The following is a 24,849-nucleotide window of genomic DNA, read 5'->3' on the forward strand; positions in this document are numbered from 1 at the left end:
AGGACCAAGGCCTAAACGCCAAGCCATGGAAGAAGGAATCCAAGACGAGGCCGAAGGAGAATTAGTGGAAGAGAATGAGGAAGAGGAAGATGCAGAGCAAAGACCAAGAGAGAAACGGCACAACAGCGAAGAAAGCACAGAATCCAGCGAAGAAGAGGAGGATGGAGAGTCAGAGGCTGGAACTGGGGAGCAAGAGAAAGTCAGAGAAAAGAGGAGTGCAAAGGGGCAGGGTCAAGGGAAGGGGAAAGGTAAAGGAAAGGGGAAAGGAGAAGAGATGAGGAGTGAGAAAGGGAAAGAACATGCAAAAGACAATGAGCATAAAGGGAAGGGGAAGGAGAAGAGATGAGGAGTGAGAAAGGGAAAGAACATGCAAAAGACAATGAGCATAAAGGGAAGGGGAAAGGAGAAGAGATGAGGAGTGAGAAAGGGAAAGAACATGCAAAAGACAAAGAGCATAAAGGGAAGGGGAAAGGAGAAGAGATGAGGAGTGAGAAAGGGAAAGAACATGCAAAAGACAAAGAGCATAAAGGAAAGGGGAAAGGAGAAGAGATGAGGAGTGAGAAAGGGAAAGAACATGCAAAAGACAAAGAGCATAAAGGAAAGGGGAAAGGAGAAGAGATGAGGAGTGGGAAAGGGAAAGAACATGCAAAAGACAAAGAGCATAAAGGGAAGGGGAAAGGAGAGGGTAAAGGAAGAGAGAAAGGGAAAGGGCATGGGAAAGGAAAGGGCGGGGAGTGAGGAAAAGTTAAGGGGAATTAGACTGTAAAGGACATGGCAAATGGCGGAATACAACTAGGCACAGGAAGTAAAAAGGGAAAGAGGAGATTAGAAGTAAAAGAAAAGGGATTTGTAAAGGAAAGTGATAAATCAAATGAAATACTGTAGGAGTCTTGCAGAATAATGAAGAGAGCATCGCCAGAATGTTCTTATATTGCTCGCTTTAATCACACTATTCAATGTTTGCAGAAAAATATATTATCTTCCTGTTTAAAGTAGAATAAAACTTGCATTTAAACACCAATTCAGATTTCTCTCTGCAGTTATTTGACAAGCTAATATTTGTTTTTTGTAATTGTTAATTGTGAAGTGCGCATTTGACTCTGTCATTTAGTGCCGCGTAGAGTTAAACATGACCCAGCGAATTATCCCTATAGCAGGGAATGGTTTTTATAAAGCAGTATATTTAGTTTTGGCTAAGCGCCACCTGTATGCCAAAACTATTACATTCGAGTACTTCTACGAGCACGTGAGGAAGGACTCGAGAATGACCCCATATCAAGAAACGTTAGTATTCTGTAATTCTGTATATTTTAATTGTTGGGGGACTTTCGGACAAACATTCCTGCTGCATTCACCAAAGAGGTCTCAAATGCGAAATTGTCCGAGTAAAACGTGCCTTCCTTGCCCAGACTAATGACAAGGCCATTAGGAACACAGCAGCTCAGTTTAAAGTCCACTATTATCCCATTAAAGCCAACTCTGCCCCGCTTTCTGCCGCCTCCTCACAAAATCTGTGAACAACTCCAAGTGTTCATCGCTGACAAGATCCAGAATCCTGAAATCAAGGCTCTCCTCTTCTCTGCCCTTCAGATTTCACTCATTCTCTTCCCTTTTCCTCTACATGCCATTTTGCCAAATGCAGTCCTTTTCATACCTGAGACATCCCCCAGGCCATTAAGACAGCTGCCAGTATGGTTCCCCCAGAGACGTGTGCCATCTTCATGAGTGAGGTGTCAACCATACACCGTACTCATGGTCTCTTCTACTCATCAATAAGCCAAGAGAACGCCTCTCCACACCATCTAAAACACACCAAAGTGGCCTTCCTCCTAAAGAAGCCATGCCTGAATACCCAGAAAATCTAATATTCCTAGAATTGGAAACAGCTTCATCAAAGTAGACCTCGACAAGCTGCAGGGCTGGGTGGGAAAAGGACATTCACTAGGTTTTCCTGGACTTTAGAGACCACCTCCTGGTGGAGATGTCATCGAGCTGCCATCCGATTCCTCATCCTCTTTGATATGTTGGTGTCTTTTGACACCCACAGCATCCTTCTCACCAGGCTCACTAGTGGTACAACATCATTGTCTTGGCACAGACATGGCTGAGTTATTTCCTCTCTGGCAGACCACATCAAGTTAAGTTTGAACAAAACCTATCACATTCCACAAACATTGACTTAGGAGTTGAGAAATGTTGGTTCCTCCTCATTTTCAATGTGCATGTGAAACAATTGGCAGATAACTAATGGGAGGAACCCAGACAAAAGAGCGAAGGAATGGCGGATAGCTGCTATCTCCCAAACTGGAAAAGAAAGTATGTCCGATATTAATAATCCAGAAGTCCGAGTTCACTTATACTTCCAACCTTCTCTTCCAACACCGCACCTGATGGGAAGAGCAGGGTAATCACTGATGAAGCAGCAATGAATAAACTGAGAAGGTGAAGTCCATAGACCAGGTAACCCGCTCCCTTCTGATCGGAGCCTAAACTGAATGGCACAAGGACACCAACCAATGACAAATGACCCCTCCCCACACATAGAAAGGAAGAGACCTCTCCGGGGTGAGTGTCTGTTTCCACAGGTTTCTGCATCCTTTAGAACAGAGGTGCAAATTAAACAATCCACAGTCCAGTTCAATAATCCACAGTTTATCCAACAAGGGGGTACAGGCCTAAAAACCACCACAAAAGAACAAACCTAGATGTAAGCCCAAGAAAACAGCCCTTAACCTCAAGCAACAAACACTGGAGAGTTAATCAGTGCCGGTAGCCAAGGAGAGTCCAAAACAGGTTGGCATAACACACCGAGTCAAGTAAGCCAGGAAATAGACCTGTGTCTGGCAAAGCTTTTCTCAACCCTCGATGGGATCTGTAGTTTCCGCAATTCCATTTCGCCCTGAGACTCTGGGTGTGGGGCCAGGATTGCTGGAAACATGGTCAGATATACCCCCTAATGTGGGGGCATGTGACACTCCCGTAATGCTTGTGGGCCACACAGGCAACTATGATGCTGAAGATTTAATCGTGGCACCACACGATTCCCAGATATTAGATTTTCCCTTTTACCAGACCTGATTCTAAAGTACACTTGACTTCATGTTCTAAGTGCAGGTTTATTCAGCAAATAAAGTGTGGGGAAACATGGCTTCAATGGCAGGGAAAGATGTGCCTTCCATAAACACTGCATCACTTGATTAATGGCACAGACAACAGTGTGGGGTCCTTCATATGTGGGCTGGAATTTGCTTTTTTTACCTGGAAATGTAAGTAGGTAGGAAACGACCATACCTTGTCTCCAACTACACATGATGGCGCTTTTCAGCATGTATTGTTAGTGTAGAACTGATATCTATCCTGTTCTTCCTGCAAATGTTTCTTTAAGGTGGTCTGGTTGTCTAGAATATGCAAATCACAATGTTCAACAGTGGGTCCTCTGGTAACAGGTACATCGCTGAGCAACCCAGGGAATTATGAACCAAGTTAGTATAAGCAAATTCAACCACGTGAATAAGACTAACCCAGATTACCTGGTATGTTGTGCTTAGGGAACTGAGGTATTGTTCTACTGTTTGATTTAGATATTCCGTCTGTACATCTGTTTGGAGTGATATGCTGAGGAGCACCAGGCATCTATCCCTTACTTAGAGCATGCCAGAATCTAGAAGGAAATTGTCTTCTCGCGGAGAAGGAAATGATTGGAAGAAGATCAAAGGAACAGAGTATGTTTTTTTTTAAAACAAGAAAGCTAATTGGGAAGCCAATGGCATGCCACTTAAGGGTATAAACATCCCCATTTTGGTAATGGAATCATGGTGTCAAATCCATTATCTAGTGGCAGATTCATAATAAAGTCTATTGTTGGTATAAACCATGGTTCATGTTGAATAGGCAAGTTCTGCAATACGCCTGCTGTTTTTCTGTTCTCTAATTTGCTTTGAATACAAACAGGACAGTTTTGTAACCAATGACGTCCTTCACATAGCCAGTGGGCCACCAACATCATCATTTTAGAAGTTCTAGGGTCTATTGTTGACCTTTATGGGTGGCAGTTTTAGTAACCGGAATCCTGCTTAAAATCTTTTTGTGAAAGTTCCAGTTGTTAGAAATTAATGCAGCGTTCATGTTGTCTATCCTTTCTCGGAATTGTTTCACTCATTGAAACACTGAGACAATCTTTAATTTATTTATTTAGTGAGTTTGGCTCAAAGAACCTTTGGCACAAGACAGAAGAATCCCACACACAATGTGTACAACTAACAACAGAAGAACAATAGCCTTGGTCTAAAAGAATAAAGGGCCTGATTCATGGAAGTGTTTTATAATGGCGCAATCCCATAGGAAAACGTTCCATGAAACATAGGAAAACGTTCCATGAATCGTAGTCAAAATGTAAAGCTTACATATACCATAAAATACAATTACTCTCCTACTTCATACAATCCCAATTCAAAACAATCATTAACAAGTTTATCACTGCAAAAAACAATGCAAATGTTTCAGATTATATAATGCAGATCCAAGATTAATCATGGTTAGCACTTATTTTATCATAGTAGTCAAAAGAAAATAATTTCCTTCTGAGACATACTAAAAACGTGCATTCCAATATCAAATGTTTTAAGTTTTCAATACTCCTATTACAAAGGATACAGAGTCTTTCTGCTCTAGGTGCCTGCGTTCTTGGCCAAACCACTTCATACGTAACAAATACATTAAATATCAGTCTTTTTTAATCTAAAAACACTAGATGGATGTCTAAAAAGGTAGGCAGGTAGAGTATTAAAACCTTTAATATTGGAAATACAATGATCCCAGAGTCACAGGGCAGACAAAGCAGAACGATTCTCACACTAGTTAATTTCAAACATATTTGACACATTTTTTCTGGATTGGCCACCAATTCATCCGGCTTTGCTTGTATCCTCTGTAATAAAAGATTGCACTCTTGTATCCTTTTCAATAGCCCTGGACTTTCAAACGCCACGGCACAGCGCTGAATGCCATGATAGATGGAACATGGCATTTCTTCACCCTTGGGCTTGATCTACTAAACAGAACTTTGGTTTTCACTGAATTAATTGTCAAGTCCAAGTCCTCCAAATATGAATTAACAGCTACAAGACTTCTTTGGAGACAAATGGCTGTTGGGTCAAAAATCACAATATCATCTGCGTAAACCATTACGTATAGGAAATGGTCCAAGTCGAGGGGGGGAATGTGTTAAGATTCTTAAAAGCCACCTGTAAATCGTGAATATAAATGTTCAAACGAAAAGGGGCCAATACACATCCATGTATCAGACCACGATTGGTCTCAATCCACTTACTGAATAAGCCTTTATTATCAAATCTAATGCATATATGCGTTCCCTTAGGAGGAGCGATTACAATACTCAGCAGGTTATGAGGGCAGTTTTTTATTTCAGCTTTACCCAAAGCTTAGTTCTATTTACACAGTCCAACTGGCATAAACCTAAAAAGGCGAGGAAGAGGAGTTTTTTTCTGTGCTCTAGTCTGTGAAATCAATAATTGTAAAATAAAACAATGTTTAGCTGTTCCCACTCTTTTTTTAAACCTGCTTGGAATTTGGCCAAGACCCCCTCTTGGAAAGCCCACTGTTCTAAATTATTTAAAACAATTTTGGAGAAAATCTTACTACAGGCATTCCACAGCGTAAAAACTGCTGGGACTTTTTCGGATTATCCCTATCGCCCTTTTTAAAAATAAGTACTATGTGGGCCTCCTTCCAGGAGTCTGATAGATGACGATTGCACATACTGCTGTTAAACATATTAAATAAAAACGGAGCCATAGAGAAGGGTTGGAATTGAATGTTTAATTGGATAGGCCATTAGGACCAGACGCCCTTGAGGAATTGCACTTCAGTATTATGTCAAGAATTTCATCCAAGTTAAACTTCAGACACCAATCAGCAGTTAGTTTGCATGTCATGTTATCAAAATGGATGCATAGTATAGAGTAGAAAAGTGGTCAATGCAGACAGTTCCATCAATGATGATAGATTGAAAATCAGGGTGAGTGCCCACGTTCTTAATTAGTGGCCGAAATAAGTTGGAATCTTTTGATGAAACAGCACTCAATATGCTTTCTGAATCTCTCTGAAGCATATTTGGCCTACGACTGCGTAGCAAGTTGAGTCAATCATGATGAAAAGAAGGTCCATCTACTACTGTTTTGGGGACAGGATGTGTTCTTTGGGACCCAGAGTAAAGTTGTTCCCACTTAATTGAAATAGGGGTGCCAGCCTTCCAATGAAGGTCTCTAGGATGAAAAGTAACCATGTAATTGTCACGCCGCCGCCTTCGGGTGGTCGCTGGTGGCTATGGAACGCTTGGCGTTGGTGGCGCCATTAGGTGGTGCCGGGGTGTTCCTTCCCACTTCCTGGTTTGGCAGTCTAGTCTTTTTGTTTTGGTTCCCCATTTCCGTATTTAGCCTCGCCCCTTTCTGGGCTCTGTGCATTGCAACTTTGTTTCTTTCGCTCTGTTGCCGTGCTCCTTCGTACTTTCACTCTGCTGCCTTTAGTGTTGTTGCTTTTCGCTTCCCCCATGTGCGTGGATCCCTTTTCCTGTGCCGGTTCTGCCCTGTCTTTTCTCCCCCCTCTCTTTCTCCCTCCTCTCGCGGTTTACGTACCTGCTTGTGGCTTCCCTTCCTTGTCTGTTCTCTCTCTCTCTCTCTCTCTCTCTCTCTGGCATCTATCCCTTACCTTATCTTCCCGATCCTGCCTGCTGCCACCCGGACTGCTTTCTTCATTTCTGCTCCTGGTACCCTTGCAATCCGGTACCCGGTGTACTTACTACGTAGTGGATCTCGCTCTCCTGTCCTGAGCGCTGCCATCCGCTCCTTCTCCGATTCTGCTTCAGATCCGGACCTTGTTTTTCTGCTGCATTGTGGAACTTGTACCTCTGTCCAAGAGGCGGTCTTCCGCTCTTCTGCCTCAGAGCTATTGCCATCTAGTCCGGACTACCTTGACATCCATCACGTTCTGGACGAGTTCAGTTGCTGCTACATCCACAGAGAGGTTTTTTTAAGCGGCTGCTTTTTTCCTCTCCAATTGGTCCCTGCGGGAAGGGGGTCGGCTGCTTCCCTGTTTAGCAGGGAATCAGGGTGGCTTCTTACCGCGGACGACCATATCTCTTCTCAAAGAAGAAAAATTCAAAGAAGAAGCTTTCCAGGCGAGAAGTGTCCTCAGAAGATGCAGGTGAGAAGGAAGGGGAGGTGGACATTGATATTGCTGATAACCCACGTATCACGTTTGAGCTTGACAGTAATTAGTGCCAACTCACTTGGCCAGCATTGCTACATTTCATGGGCACTATGGCTTGCAGGTTCCAGTGATCTGAATAAACAAGCTCTCGAAGTTTGGAGACCTTCTAACTGGTGCCTCCATTTCTAGAAGGTGGCATTTAAGCCTTGGAGGTACCGTTCTGTAACAGGATACCTTTGTGTGTCCGGTGTGAATTGATGGTAGAAGAAGGCCTTTGGGTGGAGACATTGTGTCCGGGGTCACCTCTGAGAAACGATTGCCCGCATCGCTTTAATAGGGGTGTCAGCTTTCCTATGTAGGGCCCTAGAATGAAAAGTGACCACAACATTAAAAAGGGTAAATAACAAGTGCTAACGCACTTGGAGGGCATTGGTACACTTCATCGGCACTATGGCTTGTAGGTTCCAGCGACCAGACTAAACAAGCTCTCGAAGATTGGAGACCTTTTAATTGGTGCCTCCATTTCTGGGAGGTGGCCTTTATGCCTCTGTATTAGTATACCTTTGTGTAGCAGGTGTGAATTCATGGTAGAAGAAGACCTTTGGGTGGAGACATTGTGTCCAGAGTCACCTCTGACAAAAGATCGCCCACATCGCTTTAACAGAGGTGTCAGTTTCTACAATAAAGGTGCATCAGGGATTCTGATACCATACCACCTGGGTGTAGGTGAAAACCATTGTGTGCTTGTGAAATACTTCTTGTGCTTAAGAAAACAAACAAAAAGTCCTGGTAGGATCAGTCAAACTAGTGAGGGGAGCTGCCATGGATAAACATAAACAAATCAAACATCAATAGTAATTGGCAAAGCCCCAAAAATATCGCAATGACTTGAGGGAGTTAGGTCTGGGCCAATCCAGATTAGCCTGGAACTTCCTGGACTCAATGAATTACAAATCTCATCGTTGCAAGGAAGATACTTAGGGTCTCATTCTAAGTGATTTCAACCCGGCACTCCACCTAAGTCAATGCCTAGCGTGTGATGCACAGCTGGAACCCTTAATTATATATTTGTGTCTATAAGTTCTTTTATTTCTGAATGATATACCCTTATATCACGCCCCTCTCTTTGAATCTATCCCCCCGCCAGTCTCACTGAACCAGGAAGCAGGCTGTCTTGCAAAGTTAAAAGATTTATTTTATGGATTTCACTATATATATATATCACACTATTTAATATTTATAGAAGGATCACAATTGGGGTGATGTTAGAATCAACAATCTCTTTAATCAGAAGGAGTATGGATAGGAAGAATAATGCAGCATAGAATAACATTTTGTGTGGGTTCAGTCAAAGGCAATGTTACTCTTTCCCCCTGCACACTGCTGAATCCCCCCCCAATATGCAGTATAAAGAGGTGGAAGGAAAGAAAACAGGTTTCAGGAATACAAACTCAACAAATACAGTTTCAACCCCAGTTTCCCCCAGCAAGCATAGAGAGAAACCGGACCGATTGCAAACAGGTCAAATGCTTTTGAATGTGGCTTTGAATGAATGGGAAAAAAAAACCTGAAAAATGGATTTAATTCACTTAATTGGATTCAAAACTAGTGGGAGCCGCTTTGTATAGTTCCAGGTAAACACTAGCGATGATGATTGAATAACTAGCAGGCTGAAAACTGAATTCTGAGGTCGGATGCAAAGAAAATCTGTTTTACACGTGATGAAATTGAGCCAAACGAAAAAAAAACGCGACAAACGTTTCCACACGCAAGAAACGTGATTGCGGGATAGCTAGAAGGAGGTGGAATGCGGTTTTGGGTTTGTTGCGGATGTTAGCTTCAATTTGACACTTACATTTCGTTTCTAACATATACAGTACAGAAGTTATGAGGGTTTTACTAGAGGTCGGTTTTTCTCAGAAAGAGTCCGAATTTTCAAATGAAAGATGTGCTTTTGAATTACAAACAGGATTTTCTTTACATTAAGGAGTCTATGAAGCCACAAGCTACACGGCAGCACAGCCACCAAACCAGCGACCTCTCCGGATGGTTTCTACCTGCCGAGACGCTTGTCTTTCTTCAGCGACTATATTAGCGTAAAGATGATATTATCACTACCATTACCAAAGGACTATAGGGATGAGAGAAGGATTCAGGAAAACAGGATATTTTCTACAATGCAGTTCTGGATGTGATAGAAGGGGTTTGGATAGGGTTACTTAAGGATACGAGATTGGCTAGGGACAGTTCTATGCTATAGATACTCACAACTACTGTTTGGAATGGGCCTGTCAAGGATCTGGTCAAAGGATTTCTGGACTGGAATTCTGCTAGCCCACCGGACAGGATGCAGGGCGCTCGGTTCTGCACTCAGCACGGCACTCTGGACTGGATCTGATGGGTTGGTTCTGGGTTGTCTCTTCCAAACAGTGTCCCTTGTTAATCCGGCATAAAATAACATGGTCAAAGGCAGACATAAGGCACTGTTTGTTGTGTTGCACTCTGGTGAACTCGAGACTGAGGGGAGGGGATTCCGCCAGGTCTGGTTCCAGGCTTGAGTCTGGTGTTGCACTTTATGATCCAAACCTTTTCTGTCCCCTTTTACAACATGGTAGTTCTGTCAGCTCCAACAACTTACTAATTTTGTTCTTCAACGTCCTCCTGGAAAGGTAAGGATACCTCTCTGGTGCCCACTTTCCTCTGTCTTTCATCCTGTACCCTCCGATGTTTTGCCATATGCTGGGGCTCCCACTGGTCTACTCACCTCCAGCTCAGGCTTTGGTTTGACAAGCTCCTTTCATTTTATTTTCCATGATTAAATCCGTATCTTTCTTACCCTCCAGCATACTTTTCTCTCAGAGTCCTTCCTCCTTCATCTTTGAACTTTCTTGTAACCTCCTGTGGCTGGATATTTTTTATATGTCTCTGTCTCTCTCTCCACCTACCACCTCCCTGGACTTACATTCTTTGCAAACCTTCACCTACCTCCCTACTCCTTCTGCCAATATCTTCCTCACTCATCCCACCTCGTCTATCCTCAATCCTTCTACCTCCACTCTCCTCATTCTCCACCTTCATTCCTTCCACTTCCTGTTCCTTTATTCCTTAAAATTCCACTCTTCTAAAGTCTTCTTCTGAGCTCCACTTCCTCCTTGTTCCTCTGCTCTCCTCGCTTCCACCAACTCTACCTTCTCTGTCTGAACCCACCTCCCTCTCTGACTCATTCACCACCTCCTTACAACTACACACATACCTATTGTCACATGCAGCCATTTTGGGTGGAATATCAGTCAATGTTCCCAGTGATACTGGTGCCTTCTTTGGCATCACATGAGTCATGCTAGACAAGCACCACGCCAATGTGGAAACAAAATGCTGCATTCACATTCCAGCGCACTCCCCAAATCAGCCACTGGATTGTGAGACGGATCCTGTTTCAGTCTTTTTTCCCACTCACTTTGTTGGATTTACCTGACTCAGCTTGTTATGTGCTTTTTATTCTTCAACTCCCTTTTGCTACCACCACTGATTAACTCCTTTTCCAGTTTGTTTGGCTTCAGACTGCTTCACCTAGGGTTTTCCTTTTGTGGTGACGTTTCGGACCTGAAGGACCTGCTGAATAATCTGTGTATTGTGAATAGTGACTGAAAACTGCTCCCTGTGTCCTTAAATTAGGCTTTGGTGAATACAGAGACCTGTAGAAGATTACACTCACCCTGGAGAGGACTCTTCCTTTGGGTCGGGAGAGGGGTATGTGCTCCTTATTTTGAGGTATTGCATCATTCGGTTTGCTCCCATGGACTTTGCCTTTTTCTTTTGGACATGATCAGTGGAGAAATGGTTACCTGGTCTATGGACGTCAACCATTCAGTTTTTCTGTTGCTAGTTCATTACTTATTTGCTTGCCCTTCCCATGAAATAATATGTTGGCAGAGAGAAGGACCAGGCAGCATAAGGGAACTCAAACTTCTTGTGCAGCTTGGGAAATAACTGATACGTTGTATTCCACTGCCCTTTCACCTAAGTTCCTTCAATTAGTGTGTTCTTCAGGCTTGTTGAGGGAGGTCAGGAGGAAGGCCTGCTGGCCAACAGGCCCCTTCCATAGAGCTCTTGTGACAGATTGAAAAGCTCATAAGTATTATGTGGTGACACAATGGACGGGGCATCTTATCCCGTAGCTGCTTCTGTGCAGGCCACTACGACTCTGAGGGTTGATATGCCAGCAGGGCACGCTGCTATCAATCACCAGTTAGACGCTCTGCAGAGTAGCACCCAACCTCTTCTATCTGATCCTGAATTACCTGACAGGGACAGCACTAGCGATACCACAAGGAACTGTTATTGGTGCACACCTCTTTCCACTGGTACCCCCAGAACGTTACTTGGGCAATCATAAGCCTTATAGAACCTTCATGAACCAATGCAAATTACATTTCATATTTACCCCTGAGGTCTTCCCAAATGCTACCACGAAAGCCAGCTTGATACTATTGCATTTGATGACGTTGAAGCATTACTTGATGCTATGAATAAGGTATTTGATACTGGACAGAAATCCTAGTCACATATCTTTGAGTAATTGGAGTTGACGAAGGAGTCACAAATGTGTAGCTTGTTTTTAACCAACTTGTGGCAGAGACCACTTGACCAGGAACCAAGAGAGGCACATTGGTTTATAGAGGTCTTTCTGAAGAACTGAAAGATGCCCTTTGCATAGTACCTGCCATTCCAAGTACATATCGGAACTGCTCAACATAGTCCTGCAGTTGGGATCTCGCATATTAGAACCAAAAGGGGAGCAGTGATACCCCATCTTGCAGTCGACTGCAAGACCAGAAACTCTAGTTTTGGGTGGTAACATCGCCACTCCAAAACCCATGCATGTAGGCACAATTCAAGTGCCTTTGACAAGCAAATATCTTGAGCATAGATGATTGCCATGTGTGTTTATACTGTGGGAAGGCAGGTCATTGTACTTGAGCCTGTCGTAATCCTCCAAGAGACAAAAGGGAAACTTCTAGACTTGTCCATAAAGTGGGTTGCCTGGATGACTCCAGTTACGGAATGGTTCCAAATAAGACCAAACTATATGTCTATCTCAATGTGGCCAAGAAACACTCCAAGCCTTCTCCCTTAAGAACCCAAACCCCAGTGGATACTTGGGGCCTGGGGAGTTTCATGGACACTGACTTTGTTTAGAGGGCTGGAATTCCTGTGGAAGGCAAGCAGTGTCTCGAAATGTTTCAAGCAGTGGATGGCTCTATCCTTGTTTTTAGGGCTGACCAGTCAGCAAACGTGTCTCCTAGAAAAGAGGATCAACCAATCACACATGGAATGCATTTCTTCTGATGTAAATGCAGCCCTGCATTTCAGGGTCTTACTTGCAGTGTCTTGGTTGCATCGCCATAAACCTGGAATTGATTGGTCAACAGAAAAGCTTTTGTTTGCCTCTCCATATTGTGATAGGAACTGTAAGCCCAGGTTAATAGATAGGGATCAGGCTTTGACAAACTTGCACACGTTTGGGGTGATGCATCACTGGTGACCTATTGAGTACCAATATCTCAGTGATTTTTTCAGCAGAGAAACGGTGAAATGTCTAGCTGCGCACAGAGAGTATGACTGCCCCATTGACTTGGTGTCAGGAAACAGGTTCTGAATGGAAGAATATACTTCCTCGAGGTGAAGGAAGATCAGATCCTAAATGTATCCCTTGAGGCCTCCCTTAAAAACTGGACACATATGGCCCTCACAATCTCCAGTGGCCTTTCCCCCATTCCTTTTTACAAAGAGGGAGGGCAATCTCCGACCATGAATTGTTTAAGGGTCTCTCAATGCCATCACAATGAATAATCTGTCTCCTTTATCAATTATTTCAGTTATTAGATATCCCCCACGATCTTAACAAAATCAGAACTTATATAAGCTACAATCTGTTTCATACACGAGGGGGGGGTGAGCGAATGCTAGTCTTTTGCACCAAATACGGAATGTGTGAGTATTTGCTCATGCCCTTTGGCTTGTGCAATACCTCAGGTAGCTTCCAATATTTCATAAAGTATGTCTTCTGTGATCCCTTAAACTAATTGATAGTCATTTATCTTAACAGCATTCTAACCTTCTCTGACTCGTTCTCGGCTCTTATACAACACATACGCACTGTCTAATAAAGAGAAAATCTCCTCTGTGTCAAGAGTTACAAATGCCAATTCCATGTTACTAAGATTGAATACCTGCATTTTTTCCTGCCTCTGATTGAGTCTAGGGTCTAGTTTGATAATACCACAGATACCACAGCAGATGTCCTGTGGAGGAAGGTGAGGAAGGGCATTATCATGTGATACCATTTTCTTTTTTTTTTTAAACTGCTTGCTCCGTTCATCTAACACTGTACTACCAAAGCCTTAATAACAAGAAGTGCATTAGGGATTGTACTGTTTTCATGATACCAAATTGCAATACATTGTGTTGGAATTTTACCTGTTCCAGATGTTTCTGGCTTTCACCACTCCCCTTATCTATATACTCACTCCTCCCTGTAAATCTTCCCAAGAAGTGCATTAGGGATTGTACTGTTTTCATGATACCAAATTGCAATACATTGTGTTGGAATTTTACCTGTTCCAGATGTTTCTGGCTTTCACCACTCCCCTTATCTATATACTCACTCCTCCCTGTAAATCTTCCCAACCAAGGAGAAGACTGAATTCCTGCAATAAGCTGCTCCTAGAAACCATTTGACATCCTTCAAAGAGTTATTGAGGAAAGTCCCTAGCATCACTGCAACTTGTTCCAAAAGGGAAGCAGCACAATGCAGCATTATTTTACTTCAGTAAAACCTTGAAGAACTGACTTTTTAAAACACCTAGCTAGCCATTGCCTTATCACAGCAACGTTTTAACTGCACCCCAGACAGGAACTCTAAACCTTGCACTGGACCATTTCTAATTGTCCAACCTAATATCTTCAAACTTATATGCTCTAATAACAACCATGATGCCCTCACATGGTACCCTAACGAGCCCCTTCCATTTGACTTAGCACTACATCTCTACAACAATATAACATTTTATTTTTTTATATTTTATTTGATTTGATTTTGGTTATTTATATTGCAGAAATCCATAAGGAAACAAGCAGAAACTGCATCTGGGTGTAAATACTGTGGTGATACGAGAGGCCAGTAAAAGGTGCAGGGGAAGATAATGGCTATTTAAAACGATACATCTTTAAATTCTTTCTACAGAACTACAAGGACTTGAGTGCCCAATGTTCGGGGGCAGCGAATTCCAGGCGTGAGGACCGAAGATACAAAAACATCTGTCTCTACAGTGAGCAAATTGGGAAGGGACAATGGCTAGAAAGTTTTGACCGGTCAATCGTGATGGTCGGGTAGGATGATAAAAGGACACTTTTGCAGCCAGATAGCTCAGAGCTAAGCCGTGGAGGCAAATAAAGAAAAGACCAAGGGCCTCATTACGACCCAGGCGGTAAGTTACCGCCTGGGCCGTGACTTTACCACCATGGCGTAAACTATGTTTACGCCATGGTGGTAGGCGGACTTACCGGCCCATTCCGAGGTCGGCGGGGTGGTAAGTCCCCAATCCCCATTTACCCTTCCCCATTCCCATTTTTGCCCCATAGGGCATAATGGGAGTGGGGAAGGCGTTAATTACGCCACCGTAAATTACGGTGGCGTAATTAACTCCATGGTCCCTTAGCGCCATGGATTTTAACACCTGCTAAAAGCAGGTGTTAAATCCGCCATGGCGCTAAGGGACCTCGTACTCAGGCGGTAAGGGTCGGCGCTGTTTACGCCGCCGTAAACCCCTTACCGCCTGAGTCGTAATGAGGCCCCAAGTGTCTTAAAAAGAGTTCTCTGAAGGACCGGGAAGCAATGTAGGACTCTATGAAAGGGAGATATTGGGGTGTATCTTGAAAGGCTGTAGAGGAGTCTGATAGCCATGCTTTGTGCCTCGTAAGAAGGGCATTACAATAATCCAACATAGCATTGACCAGTGCAATGAAAACTGCTGGGCGATCTTTTACAGCTAAAAGCAGGAGAGGGGGCCACAATAGTTTAAGTTGGTAGTACAGAGATTCAACGGTTTGGGTAAAGTATACTTTTCATATCCGACTGCCAGATGTACCCGAGGATTTTAACTTTAGAAGAGAAATGAGAGGGTAGTTTGAATAAAGACAGGCAGAAAATACTGGTATGTGAGCTTGCCAACATATTTTTGAGACAAAGTAGATTGATCTTCATTTTGGAGGGATTTAATTGAAGCCTGTTTCTAACATCCAACTTTAAATTTCTTGGATGCAAACTAGAATTATCTGGATTTGTTATTTAATAGAGGACGTATATAGATATTAAACAGTAACATTGAGAGAGATCAACCCTGTGGGACTCCAAAAGGGACAGACAGAGGGTTTTGAACAGAAGGCTCCCATTTTCACCTGTTGGGGGCCTCATTACAACCCTGGCGTTGGACCATGGTGCTATTAGCACCATGGTCCATGCCGGATTCCGCCATGGTGGATGGTGGATTTACCGCCCCATTCCAAGGTTGGCAAGGCGGTAAATCCCCATTCACCATTGCCCCTTCCCCATTCCCATTTTTGCCCCATAGGGCTCAATGGGGATGGGGAAGGCGCTAATTACGGCACCATAAATTACGGTGCCATAATTAGCACCAAGGTCGCTTAGCGCCTTGGACTTTAACGCCTGCAAAAAGCAGGCGTTAAAGTGTGAATCTGGCGTTAAGGGTTTAAAGGCGCCGCAGCCTTTTACGGCGCCATTAACCCCTTAACGCCAGGGTTGTAATGAGGCCCAGGATGTGAACCAATTCAGTCATTCTTCAGACACCAAGACGATGTTGGAGAGTCTCGAGACGGCAATATTCAAATTGAGAGTATCGAAGGCTGACGATAAATCAAGCATGACAAGCATTCTGAGATCACCCTCAAAATATCATCCGAGGCATCCACAATGGCGGTTTTAGTGGCGTGACATGGTCTGAACCCTGACTGGAAAGTGTTGAGAATCCTGTGCTCCTCAAAGAAGGTTTGGAGTTGTAGGGTAACTATTTATTCAAGAATATTAGTAGGCCAAACCAAGCATGCAATAGGGCGGTAATTTGAGAATAAATTCTGATCCAGTGAATGCTTTTTGAGGAAAGGCTCTTTTAAGCTCACATGGCACATCCCTTGAACCAGAGAGGCATCAGGAAAAGCAGTAATGAAGTCACACAGTGAACTGGCATCATGTTTAGTGAGACCAGTTGTCATTTAGTCATAGTTGTAGTTTGTGGGTTTTAAGTTTACAATAAGGGAACACATTTCCTCATGGCTAACTGGACTAGAAGTGAATTCCGGTAACGTTAGTGCAGAAGGTATCACATACACTGTCTTAGACACTGGAGATAGTGTATTAAGAAGTTGAGAATCCATTTTCAAATGAACGAGTTGACTTTCTCCCTAAATAATTGTATTGCTCGCCAAGAGTGCAAGGGCAGTTATTTATCACCAGTACATTTGCAGAGCAAATACTTTGAACGCAAGTAGACGAAGCAATGACTTACAACCACACACACGATTAGTGGATAATTGGCACTTATACAGCTATTTATTCATAGTTAAGCGTACATAAGCAACAAGTGATAACATAGAAATAAATCACAGAAAAGATAGTGAATTAAAACAAATACATCACCATGGGTGTAACTGAATCCCTCATCTCACCAGAAGCGGCAGGAAGACCCCGGTAACAGCGAGGCCGAGAGCACAACAGCCCACAGGAAGGTCGGAACAAGGCGTCCCCCCTCCGACTGGGGTCTTTGTGTTTTTCCCACCTGACCTTTCCAGAGCTCTGCATATATGCCCTCCTCAAAAGGGGTGGTAATTTCTCGAACCTTCTGGCATTAGCGCTTGCGCATTGATGAGTGACCGCTGGTTGCCGGCCGGGTCAACGGACAGTAACCGCAAGGAGAAAAGTGCTTCCCTCTCCTAAAGCACCACGGAAAACAATACCATAACTCATCTTCAACCTTGGCACGGGAATTACCTTCTTATCAGGTACCAGCCGGCACCTGTGAATCCCAGCTTTCCCAGCGCAGTGTCCTTGGCTGAGGCCTGCATACCACGCTCAGCAACGAATAACGTTGAAAACATGTTTTTCAGCAAAGCAAGTGCAGCTTTTCACGGAGGCCTGGAATAAATATCCATCATGGCTATGAGTGCCCCCAGAATGCTCTGCACACCAGCACAATGTTTTAGCTCAAGCATCACAATAATTAATTGAATTTTTTGGTCAATTTAAGAGGGTGCTGTGGGGGTGGGGGTACAGGGTGAGGGAAATACATGAAGGATTAGCTAACATGTTTGCTATCTTGAAAGGTTCTTTGGGTCTATTGTTAGCAGTATCTATCTGGTTCTGGAGGAACATGAGGTTCTGTAGGAACATGGATGTTGCCATCAGAATGCTCTTTTTGTATTGAGTCAGTGCTAATTGTATAGCCTGACAGTTGAGAGGATCCCTGGTTTTTAGCCAATACTTTGCTTTTCCTTAACCACTTTTTTGAGAGTTTATAATGAGTCAGTGTACCATTTGTTCCTCTGATTTCTGGGACTGGTTGTAGATTTGAAAGGCGCAATCGAGCCACAAACCTTCGATAGAATAGACACGTTGGACTGGAAGAAAGCTTCACAGTTAGGAAATGGATTAAAGGCGGTACGTCCAGAAGATACTAGTGTACCTGTGATCAAAACACAGGACCTGCAGTTTCTGTATAGTATGCAAATTAACAATTGCTGCACCAAGAGCAACACAAATTATATTACTATTGGGTGTGGCCAAAGTAATTTACCTTTGTTTCTGAAAGAACCTGGACAATTTGTCATCACACACTAACCTGAGAATGATCTTTGACTGACATATTTGGTGTACCCGTGGTAATTATTAGCTCTTGCCTGAAATCCCATTTCTTCCGGTTTCGCCTGCTGTCGGATTCTCTTTTGTTACACGTTTGTTCCTTTATTTATTGTTAACTTGTGTGTGTATCTTTTTATGTTGCACTCTGAGGCCTACAGGCATGCTGCGCTTTATACAAAATCAAATCAAATCAAATTAAGATCTTTTTTTATGTCAGCAGCGTGTTTTTGTTTATAAAAGCTTGCACAGTCTGTCTGAATTGAAAAAGATATGATAGTGGTCTGACTAGACGACTGGCGTGTAATACAGGTAGAACATAGTTTTACCTTTGAGCAATGTTAGGCCTGAGCAATAACCACATTTGTGGGAGGCATCCGCCATAAGCTACTGAAGTTCATGAGACTGAACATTTCCTTTAAGTTTAATTCGGTCTGGGTCATCAAAGATGTCACACCAGATATTGAAATAGCCAAGAATTGGTCAAATGGAATAATGCAAAGCTTCTGTGCCAAGGAAGCACTCTAGATTATATTAGAAAGCACCAGCGGGAGCACAGGGCCGATAACAAAGGAATAGTTGATATGATTTAGTGGATTTTGAAAGCACTCAATGCCTAATCGCAGTACTGAGTAACCATCAGTTCAATAAACATGAGAAGTAAAGGTAACAGAGCCAGCAGATCAGTGGGAGAAAAAGCAGGTTAGAGAAAGGAAGAGAGTTTCAGTTTTTAGGAGCAAGCAGATCAAATGAACGGAAGTGGGATTGCACACAGGGAGAATGGGGGAAAACTAAGAAAAAAAGGGATTGGGAATGATGGAGTGGCCTGGAGAATAGAAAGAGATTGAAGAGGAGAGATATGAAGGAGCAAAGCGACAGAGGCACTTAAAAACAATGGAGAGAAATTTGCAAAGGAAGCGTTTTTCAAAAGAAAGCCAGTGTAAAGAGTGCCAGGTGGAAGTGATGGAGTCACAAGCAGAAAAAGTGCCCAGTACCAGAGACGTCTTTATGGGAGGGCAAAAGGGGCACTTGCCCCGGGCCCCCACCTTGGAGGGGGCCCTCACAAGTCTACCTTATCTAAAGAAGTCACTTACTTTATTCACCAACCTTAAATAGCACATTTTATGGCAGGCTGTTGAGACTAAACCTATTTTGTGTCTGTTTTTTGAGAGGTACATTCTGCTCTGCTATCTGTGTTCACTGTGGCATACATAGTCTGTTGCATTCTAACATTTCTGTGGGGATTATAATTAGAATGTGTAATAGCCACATTTGAAAGGCATATTTATAAAGTCAAGTGCTGCAATGCTTCAAAAAATTGCTCAATGTGCTAAGATGGACATATTTAAAGCTTTAACATACAAAAGAGAAGCAAGGATACAATCTATTAGGATCACATTAATCAGACAAAAAAAGCTAGAATCATTCCCATTTTGCATATTATGCTTCAATAACATTTTGTTTTTACAAATTGTCATGTAGGATTATGTGGTTTGTGTACTTTTCAAGTCAGTTCTATAAAATGGGATTATTTTAGTTCATGGTAACAACTGGAAAAAGAAAGTGGTAAAGTGCGGACATTACAGAGTGGGTGCACATCCCAGCCTCACCTCTTAACCCATGTGTGATTCAGGGCATCTCATTTAATTTTGCCTGCCAAAATGACCAGTCCCCAAACCTTTGAAAATTGTCGCCCTTCAGAGGGATTTCATTCTCAGTGTGTCATCTTCAAAAAAGCCTCACTCATGGTTTCACTGGCTATAGTGTTGGTTCCTCTATAATAATAGTGAGCATTGATATATTGCACACCACAGTCACTTTGATCTGTAATGGCAACGCTTCTTGAAATCCATGTCCCTCTTCTAATCTCTATATGCCTGAATATGGACACATTCCTGGCAGCTTCTAATCTTCATCCACTATCTATGCTAAGATATCTGTATCGTTCACCTTGCTTTCATTTGGTCTCTTGTATCCATGCCTGAGCACGTTTGCACTCTTTGAGGCACCTAATCTGAGTTGTCTGTCTAATCTGGATGATGTGCACCTATTCCATAGGATCTGTGTCCTGCATTTATACTGTGGCTGGTCTACTTTCCTCGTGCCTGCTATAGAGGAAACGTGTCCTCTACATATGCTAGAATACAAGAGCCCTTGTCTTTGACTATTAACGTTGGCCTTGAAATCCTACTTGGTTATCATTCAGAGTAATGATTGTTATTTATATAGTGCTTTTGCCAAATCACTGTACATAGAACATGTTTACATTCAAATATCATCCCTACCAAAGTTGGTACTCATTTATTGGCCTCAGATGGGTGAAAGGCTGAGTTGGCCTTATCGGGTTCGAACCTGCAACCTGCTAATCTCACACAGATTGCAGCGGTGAGCACTCAACCCACTGAAATATCTTTGCGGCTACAGCAAGAATGAACAGGATAAGGAGATGATTATTGTGATCGCTGCGAAGCAGCATATCCAGCTATGGCTTGTTAACACGATGATGGGGTCGTGACCATATATTTTGGATCTTTTAATTCCTTTGGTTCAGTGGAGGGGGGCCCCAAAGGTGTCCATGCCAAGGGCCCCAAAAGTGTTTAAGATGGCCCTGCCCAGTACCCTAATTGATGAATGATAGATATATGCAAAGGGGACAAAGGTGAGACGCTTTGAGACCAACGAGGAGAGAGGAGCTACAGAACGTCCCAGAGAAAAGCAGTGAGGAGGTAATGAGCTCATCAGAGGAGAAAGTAACCAAACAAAATGAAATGCCTTTTGAATATTGAATATTTGATAGCAGCAAGAGCGAGAGATACAGGAGACGTGAGCCGAGAAGGATTGAGGATGACGCCAAGATTGCAGGTTGAGAGGGACATAGAAAGATAGAGGAGGGAAAGGAGACGGAGGGAGGGGAATGGAAGAAACAGGAAAGAAAATCACATATGTTTTTGAGCGATTAAATGAAGATAATGAGAAGACATTCATGACTAAATGGCACAAAGACAAGCAGACAGGGAACAGCAGAAAAAAGATTCAATAAAAAAGGAAAAAGATAGAAAGATTAGCAAGGCTACCACGTAGAGGTTATGAACAAATCCAAAGGGCGTGATAATAGGGTCAAGAGGAGCGGTCTAGAGAGAAAAAAGGAGAGGTCCAAGATCTGAACTTTGGGGAACACCATATAAGAGGGACAAAGTGGAGAAACAACATTTACAAGAGAAGAGCAAAGGATAATATGGTCAACCATATCAAATGCGGCCCAGTGGTCTTGAACAACAAGAAGAGAGGAGAGTTTGGAATAACAAGATGATAAAAAGTGTGTTGCTGATGGACAAAAGAGTGGTTTCTCTGGAATGACATGCCCTAAAACCAGACTGAAAAGGAGGTAGAAGTGAAGTAGTTAGCAAAGTCAGATGCAGAAAGCGGAGAGGAAGATGAGGAATCAGGGGGAGCTGGGGAAGGAATTTAGTTCAGCTTCTGGAAAAGACATCAGGAATGAGAGGCGAGTGAAGTAGAGAGAGTGGCAATATTGTTGCTTAGATGACATACGCAGAGAGTCATAAGTGGAGTGGAGAGAAGATAGGAGAAATAAGTCTGTCACAGAGAGTGGCGAATGGACCAAATAAATTGTGAAATCCAAGGCTGAGAAGTCCTATGAAAAAGGATTAAAGCAACAGCTGGAAAAATAATGTCAATAAAATCATATAGAAAGACGACACTTGGCAGAATCAGCAGGAAGAGAATAAAACTTAGAAAGAAAATATGGAGTAGAGGTAATAGGTGAAGAAAAGGTAGAAATAACAGATAGTCTAAGGTCTCGGCGCTGGAAAAATGTAGGAGCATTGAGACGGAAGAGAGAAGGGAGGGAGAGAGAAGGAGAAGGAAAGAAGAGAATGAGCAACGCCGTAGATTAGGAGAACCATCATTGATATAGAAATATTGATACAGGGGAAGAAAAGGTTGAGAGAAGAACCAGATTAAGGGGAAGGCGGGGTTGGAACTTGAAGAAGTGAATAAGAATGAAGGATATAGAGGAGCGGCAAAGTAGAATGAGTAGAGGAGAGATTGAAGTCATCGAGAAGAAACAGAGGTGCGATAGAGAGCAAAATAATAGAGAGGAGAAGATCAAGATTATCAGAGAAAGTACAGACAGGACCAGGAGGACAATAAGTAAAGGTTTCAGAGGGCAGCATTGAAGGTTTGAGTAGATCAGTCAAAAGGGGATGGATGAGATTAGCATTTTTGATGAAAGAGGAATAGTAGGTCTGAGAGCAAGGTTGGGATGGTGCATAGGGGAGGGAGAAAGGGGAGGAAACAGAAATACACTGATAAGGAGGTGTTGCAAATATGCCAGTGATCGTGCAAAAAACAAGATTCCATAATGTGAAATTTAGGGGGTCATATGTAGTGGCAGAAGTCTAGTAGATGGAAAGGCAAAGATTGGTAGGAAAAGAAGAGGGATTAGAACCAGAGGAGTAGTGAAGTAAGAGGTAGAATAGTGATGGTCAAGGAGAGCTGCTGCCAGCTGCAGACAGCAGCTGACAGTATAGACTTAGCCCGTACTTTGCCTGGGGCTTTTCCCCAGGTTGGTTGTATTAGCTTCCATGGGTGGTGGGTGGGTCAGTAGGTGGGCCTGGCCAGGAATCAGGGAGCAGATGACCGAGGCAGTCCACAGGGAGCTGGACCGTGCCATGGTGGTGATGGTAGCAGGCAGCAAAGTTCTTTACTTTGTCAGACAAGAGACAAGCAGTGCTCCAGGTAGGAGACAAGGGGAAACATACCATCCATCCTACCAAATGACAAAGTACATGTTGCCCCCTCTAGAATAAAATGCCCTTATGCCTTGGTCAAATGACACCTAGAAACAGCAGCACACAGAGCTCATGTTACTTCCAGTCAGCACCCATTAACAGAACAGCAAACCTATCCTGCAAATTCCCCTCGCATTCCCCTAAACTAATCCAATACACTATGTTTCAGATTGACCCTAGCAGCTGGAGGCCATGCAAGTGGGAGCACTCTCCCCTATAAATTCCAGTGACAGAAGAGACAGTCTCGATGAAATCTTGAAAGCTTCATGTCATTACAATATGCAAAGATATTTTGATTTGCAATCTTTCAGGATGACAAAGCAAAGGACCTTTTTCATACATTACTCTTACAATTGACAGACATTCACACTTTACAAAGAAGATCCACCAGAAGCCATGACATGGTCATCAACAGACAACTCAGAACTTAAGTGTTAGGAATAATCCTGTGCAGTTCCCTTAGGGACCACTGCAAGAAGATTAAGACTACGGGAGTAACCAGTAAACCCAATTGGTAGCAGTCTGTACCACCCAGATTTACCTGGTAGCTGTGGCTGAGCAGTCAGACTTCTCTCAAGAAGAGTTAGGCAGTATACAGAGGATACACAATAGGGCCAAAAACACAGTAGAACAAGCAAACACTGACCAGAGCTTTGTATCAAAAGTATATCATTATTTAACACACACTTTAGAAAATATACTAGCACTATTAATCAAAAGCAAGTTCCAACACAATCAGAAAAGTATTTACACCTCCCTTAGCAATTACTAGACAAGTCTAAGTTAAAACACCACTTTTTGTCAAAATAGAGGTGAGCGCGTAACTTAGATGGCACTCCAATAATTAGGTTAAAGGGACAGAAAAAGGCAGGTCATAAAAATAAAACAGTTCCCAACACTTTCAAGAGAAAAAATTAAGTTACTGAAGGCAGGGTATACTGTAGAGCCAAAGTTCATAGGCCAGGCCCACTTTGAATGGAGCAAGGCAAAATGTGCCCAAGATCACACGGTTTAGCAGTGCATTCAAGTCTTTGTAGAAATGTTCAAAAGAGGTTGGGATGGTTCAAAAGACAACGTTAGAAGGTCTGGGGGCCAACCTAGTTGGAAATCAAAGGATTTAAGGGTCACCTTGGGCAAACCGAAGAAAGGGAGGCCAGGTAGACCACAGTACCTTAAAGAGTGAGGAAGCTCCAGCGGTGGCAGTTGTTCCTGGCAGCGGGTGCAGTTCATGGTTTCAACTAGGGGAAGAGAGGATCTCGTCGAGGAGGAAACTTGGAGTCGTTGCACTGCCTAGGGAAGAAACCAGCCACGGAGTACGTCGGTGAAAAGGTGCGTTCCTGGTATTCGCTGTCACAGTGGTGAAACTTGGCTATCCGGTCGCCGGGGTGCTTGGCACCGGCGATTCGACCAAGAGACATCCTGGAAGGCGAAATGGCGAACTGGTTGATCCCACCAGCTCAGAGGGAGAAGACTCTTCCAGCAGAAGATCTCCTCTTGTCGTCGGGAAAGTGGTGAGGTTGTTGCAGCAGGGCTCCACCGGTGGAGTCGTCGTTGCAGATGGCTCAGCTTCTTCTCTCTTCGGATTTCTTAGGTCCTTTGGCGACTTCTGAAGTTCCAGTCCCAAAAGCCCTGCTTTTATGCAGAAAAACCCCCATTCAACAGCCTAGCTGTCACTCAAACATGCTAAGTGGTGAGCCGGGCGGCTCACTACTGGCCCAATCAGAACAGAGTGTGACTTGAGTTGCTAAGGCAATGCAGTCCAGGGTGGCAATTCCCCCACCCACACGTCCTGTGGAACCCAGACAGAGTGGCACCAGTTGGAGGGCTTCTGTGGAGAAGCCCGCCAAAAAGTGGAACAAAGGGCCCGACCTTGGTTGGAGT

General features: G+C 43.3%; 1 protein-coding gene across 1 annotated transcript; it reads left to right on the forward strand.

Moving 5' to 3' along the window:
- Positions 1-342: 342 nt before the first annotated feature.
- Positions 343-738, forward strand: LOC138579735 (putative uncharacterized protein DDB_G0292636). Its single transcript, XM_069649973.1, has one exon. The coding sequence runs from the start codon at positions 343-345 to the stop codon at positions 736-738; it is 396 nt and encodes a 131-aa protein (XP_069506074.1).
- The last annotated feature ends 24,111 nt before the right edge of the window (positions 739-24,849 follow it).

This window comes from Ambystoma mexicanum, chromosome 3p, assembly GCF_040938575.1.
Source record: "Ambystoma mexicanum isolate Mex_15411 chromosome 3p, UKY_AmexF1_1, whole genome shotgun sequence".
NCBI lineage: Eukaryota > Metazoa > Chordata > Amphibia > Caudata > Ambystomatidae > Ambystoma > Ambystoma mexicanum.